This window comes from Vollenhovia emeryi, unplaced genomic scaffold (assembly GCF_000949405.1).
Source record: "Vollenhovia emeryi isolate VEMERY1.0 unplaced genomic scaffold, V.emery_V1.0 DF939122.1, whole genome shotgun sequence".
In the NCBI taxonomy this organism is placed as follows: domain Eukaryota; kingdom Metazoa; phylum Arthropoda; class Insecta; order Hymenoptera; family Formicidae; genus Vollenhovia; species Vollenhovia emeryi.
Genome location: NW_011967244.1, coordinates 390,471 through 396,312, shown reverse-complemented (window position 1 = coordinate 396,312; position 5,842 = coordinate 390,471). Strand labels below are relative to the sequence as shown.

Genomic DNA, 5,842 nt, shown 5'->3' with positions numbered 1-5,842 from the left:
AGTCTAGTACATCGAGAAATTATGTGAACTGGAAGTGTGTAGATAGCTCCGTTAACCATTTGCAGCGGAACCAAAGTGACTCACGAGAATCATGACAGTTTCGGGTTGGGTTATTTCTGTGATCGCACTGGATTATTATTTCAAGGCAGACATAGGTATATACGTTGTGAGCGCATAAGCTGAATAGTACATGAATAGGAAAATTAAACATTTCTAATTTTACTGCATTAAAGTCAATGAAATTGAAGGTTTGTTCACAATAAATTTTATTTTATTTTTAGTTATTAATTTAGTTAAATCCTTCTCTAAACCAAAAGATATCCCTTCAAAAATATATACTTATGGAAATAGCAGAAAATATGGTTTGCAACACAACGAAATATCTAAATAAATACGATGTCTGAAACATGATGTTTATAAAATGTATTGTCTTGTGGCAAACAAAATACAATACTCCACTCGCTGTAATTTCACTAAAGTAGCATATAGTATTATACATATATTATAGTTATTATATGCTACATTAAAGTAGCATATAAATAAAATTACATATCAAAATTAATCAATTTCCTTTATCAATAGCAATAAATTTTTATTTTCGGGCAATGTCATGTACAAATCATTTTGTGGAATGTATAATAATACGCGTAATAAATTATCTACATTTATGCATCGCTTCTCTCGGCGAGGTCATTGCAGCCTCATTAATTTACTGTGCTGGACATTATCGTGATCGATAAATTAGCAGAGTGACTATACTCTTGGTAATCGGTAGCACAGTTATTTTGTGGTTGACATGTCCTGTCAGATCAATACATCCTCGTATAGTCATGCCTGTGTTTATGACAGATACTTCGGTAGCTTCATAAATTCCTGTCATCTTCAAATTTGCAATAAATTAAGCGTAAGCAAAAACCGTACAGTTGTATTAACTTATCGTCAGAATATAAGCTTTTATGAGTGAAAAATAATTTTGACTTTTTATAAATTACGATATAATTCGTTTACATCTAATTTATCTATTTTTAGTTAAATAAAAAAATACCGTAGTTGTTTAGAATAAGATACAATATTTAAATCAAGTTTCTGTCATTCCAAACACACATTGACAAATATAGCTGACTTGATACGACGTCGGTTTTATGATGGTATTAATATTGATGGTAAAAGTATTATTGACACGGCAAATTAATATTTAAATCAAGGTACCGTGTGAATTACGAATTAAATGCAATTTAAAAAATTATTGTTTATACAACATTAGAACAAATTATTATTGCACCAAATACATAACATTATCGTTCTTTCCTTTTCATTTGCATGTTTTCTCATGTATCTGACTAGCACATTGAAAGTCTTACAATTCTTATATTATTATTTACAAAAGTATTGATAATTCTGCGATACTAGAGATAAAAAGTTTGTATTTCAATATCAGAGAACGCAAATAATGTCGTAAAAATTTGCGGAGTGGCCGATATCTCTAGTGATTAATATATAAACTTGCACACTGTCATTCCAAACACACATTGACAAATATAGCTGACTTGATACGACGTCGGTTTTATGATGGTATTAATATTGATGGTAAAAGTATTATTAACGCGGCTATTGATATAAATCACGATTTGTTGTTTCGTGAGCAAACTACTGTGTCGATTGAATGCTTCATGTGGAGCTTTATCTATCAGTATTTAAGTCTAAAACGTGACAACATTAACAATTTTATTATTTTAGCAATAATATTGATAATTCTGCGATACTAGATATAAGTTTCAATATCAGAAAATGCAAATAATCTGTCGCAAAAATTGGCGGAGTGACGGATATTTCTACTGATCAATATATAAACTTGCACACTATCATTTCAAACACACATGCATGAGTATAGGTGATTTGATGCGACGTCTGTTTTATGATGGTGAAAATATTATTAACACAGCTATTGATATAAATCACGATTCGTGTTTCATGAGCAAACTGCTGTATCGATTGGACACTTTATGTAGAGCTTTATCTATCAGTATTTAAGTCTATAAAATATGAACAATATGAAGAATTTTATTATTGTAGCAATAATATTAATAGCCAATTTCTATTTTTCGGCTTCCTCTTTGTCTTTCTTTTTCCTTCGTCTACTCTAGCGTTTTTATTATATTATACTTGTTCTCAACCTTTTCCATTTCACTTTTCTCCTCAACCTCTTTACACTCTCCTGACCATTTTTACAGCTTGCTCCTGTTCATATCTCAGAATTGCTTCAACAATTCATCAAATCCATCTTCTAACACTAAAAGTTTTAACCTTTACTTTTTCTCAAAAATTTGCAATATAATCCTAAAAATTCTATATTCGTCTAATTCTTCCAACTTTTTCGTTTCGTTAATTAATTCCATTTCCATATTCACTATTTTTGCGTTTACTTTTGACATTTATTATGTGAAATCAGCTACCTACGTCATTTTGACCTATTCGAACTTTTATAAATGCACAAATTTTCATTCTAATTATTACAGTTATTCCTAGGTACGGCATATAACATATTATTAATTTCAGGGAGCGAAAGTTGAGATTGATTTTAGTGCGCGGTAATTGGATTTCCAAATTAAAAGATAGTCTATATTTTTTGCAAAATCCTACTGAATAACTATGCCGAACTTGGTTCAGATCGGTCCATTGGTACGAATTGTATAAAGAACATACAGACAGACTTTCACTTATATATATATATAAATTAATATAATAGCATAATAAAAATTATAAATTTTACAATTAGTTATACAATCTATTTGACAGTAATCGTAGTATTTAGTTTCGTAGTATTGATTTCATAATTTTGTTTCTATAATTTCCAATAATTATTTAACAATTATGTATTGAAAATGAAATAACCTTCTTAGACGGGAATCTCTCTTACCTCTCTTTAAACGTATCAAAACGAGACATTATATTATTTTATATGTCATAATAATATTGGATACGTCTAGCACGATGATACAACGTACTATATACCACAAACCATTTACAATTACTGGCAAACTAATCTGTACTTGTGATAACATTAGTATTTATGCAACGATACAAAACTTGTTCACTTTCTCTATCTTATTTCTTCTTTATATAATTTTACGTTGATAGCGAAGGATCTCTTCTGCGATTAGGTTCCAAAAGTTTTTTTCCCGTTATCGCTTTATTACAGCTTTTGCACCTTCTTATGATGAAGTCTGCTTCTGTAATGCATCCTGCGATTCTTTTTGACCTTTCAATCTGCAGGTTCTGACTTACAGTTGCAACACGTCATTAATTTATAATGAGCTGCGTCCATCGCTTGGTTCAGCTGTTCCTTGAGTTCCCGGGCCTTCACATATACATCTTCCCTCATCAGATTGTAGCACATGGCTATCAGGCCCATGCCTAGCAGCAAGTACACAAAGTTGATGATGAGCTTTGTCTGGCTGTCTTCCGTAGAGTCGCGCTGGCTCCAGCCTGGAACTAGGTCACCCATGCCGATTTTGCAGAGCGAAGTGACGCAAAAGTAAGTACTGTCCAGGTAGTCCCACTTCTCCCATTCGGCGAACATGATCGAACCGACGACTATATAGCCGCATATCACCCATAAACAAGCGGTCGAGGGCACGATGATCCTCTGCCCAGGTTTCCGCTGACCCGTACACTCGTGCAATCGCGTATACAACCACTTGAAAGTCTGCGCGAGCACCTTGCCCATATTTAAGAAATAGAGCACGTACAGTGGAATTCCCAGCACGGCGTAGATCACCGTGGCACCTTTACCCCACTGAGTCTTCGGCACCAGACTGCCATAACCGATCATAGTGAACACCGAGAGGCAGAACATCAACGCCGATGGAAATGACCAGAGATCGGTAGGTGTTAGGCCATTGCAGTTCAGTTTCTGTTGCCTGCCTTTAGTAATATTTTCTTGATAACGTTGCAGAATACTATTGGACACCACGTAGAAAGCGGTCTGATTGAACACGTTCACTGATTGATTGCTAGCGGTGCTGAACCACAGCTCGTCGGCATATTCCCGACGAATATATTCTCGCACGCACACTGTCGCCGTCGGATCGACCTGGGATTCAATCATTATGAAGCCAAAGGCGCCCACAATGGCATAGCCTACCACCAGACCGCCCACGCCCACTTGAGTGCACATGAAAGCCACCAACTTCCGGCAACAGTCCTTGACGCGTTCCCGTGGATCGACCCCGGTCGACGTCGAAGATGAATCTCGGCTCCTCAGAGAGGATCTCATTGGGATACCGCGCGGCATGTCTCGATCAGAACTACCGTGTCCGATCCGGCACGACGAGACTCACATGGAACACCACCTTGGCTGATACTCAGCGACTCTCCTCGTGCCGCTTTTCTATTTCTGGTCGGAACGCCCCCGTCGCTTGCTTCTCGTTTCTTCCTTCGTCATTTCGCTGACTATCCGTCTTTGTTTCTCTACTTTTGTTGAATCGTATGACACCACACCGCCTCATTCTCGTGAATTACTTCCACGAGATTAGAATCACTACAGTAGCTTTAGATACTCCTATTGTTTTAATGCTACTTTGCAAGGATAATCCGTAAAGTCAAAGTTTGCATTGTTAGTTTCGAACTTTTGATGTTGAAGTCGGCTTATCATCTATGCGTATCACAATAAGTCTACGATTAAAATAGGTTTCTCCAAGTGTGGAGTTTGTTTAGATTCTCCAAGCTCCAAGAAAACATATTATTGCTCGATAAATAATTACTGTGAAAATTTTAAAAGCTTCCAGTCTGTTATTTTAAAGAAAATGTAACGTAAATTATATAATTATACAAAATATATTTACAGTATGGCAAGCTAAATTACAAATTACAGATATATTAGAATTTTAAGATTTACAAAACTTATTTTTTTAGAAATTTTACGAATGTCGAAAATTAAAGATTTGATAAGAGAGATACGATATTGTAATGTTTTTAAATAACACGAATTAACATATGTGTGGCGGTATTTTGTGAAAGAATAGCTCTGTTATGAAGCGGCTAACTACACGCAACTAACTCTATCGAGTTTACTATTTTTACCAACATATCTACACAAATGGTGTCCGCTAAATTCGACGGAACGAGTGTATGTGGAACTTGAAATAGTTACTCGCGGTAGTGGCTGTTGCCAAATAATACGCCGCAACACGAGACTAATGAACAGCTTTCTTTAATTATAGAAAGAAATATTTTACAGAGAATTATAATTAAATTATTGCTACATGTCGTATCGGAACATCGGAACATTCGACATAAACAGATTAAAGAGTTTTCTTATCCTTATCGTATTGCTTTTCTGAAACACAATGAAAATAATGATTGTAAAATAATGTCAAGTGTAATTACGACTTTAACAGAGTAGTGTGTCACAGTTATCAGCATTCCAAAATAGCATCACGGGTATATTGGAACTTGAAGGGAAGATAGAGAGAATCGTGTGACATAATAACAAAGTCGCATCATCGTGAAAGGGGGAGAGTTCCCCTTTATTGACTTATTTTCCCTTTGCAAAGTTATACACGAAATTACACTTGTGTATAAATTGAATATTGCTGTCCGCAAAGATACATGCTTGCTTTGGCTTTAATGGTTGCACTCTCGTATCAACTTAGATAATTTTATCTGCAGTTGAACCTTTTTATTCCAAGTAATCGCTCTTAAAAGTACATACGTTTCTAGATAAATGAGGCATTTCATGAAGAAATGCTGTATATTTTGATACTCGATATACAGTCTTAATCGCAACAATAAGCGTTTTTAATCAGCTTGATATGATGAGTCAAATTAAAAGCACATTAGT

At 34.9% G+C, this 5,842-nt stretch overlaps 1 protein-coding gene across 1 annotated transcript; it reads right to left on the bottom strand.

Moving 5' to 3' along the window:
- Nucleotides 1-2,098: 2,098 nt before the first annotated feature.
- On the bottom strand, nucleotides 2,099-4,360 carry LOC105569859 (TWiK family of potassium channels protein 18). Its single transcript, XM_012026636.1, has one exon. It carries the CDS (start codon nucleotides 4,292-4,294, stop codon nucleotides 3,263-3,265), a length of 1,032 nt encoding a protein of 343 aa, XP_011882026.1. The 5' UTR covers nucleotides 4,295-4,360; the 3' UTR covers nucleotides 2,099-3,262.
- Nucleotides 4,361-5,842: the final 1,482 nt, after the last annotated feature.

What these genes read in the sequence shown, in the direction of transcription:
- LOC105569859 (XM_012026636.1), bottom strand. Translation starts at nt 4,294, where the DNA reads ATGCCGCGCGGTATCCCAATGAGATCCTCTCTGAGGAGCCGAGATTCA.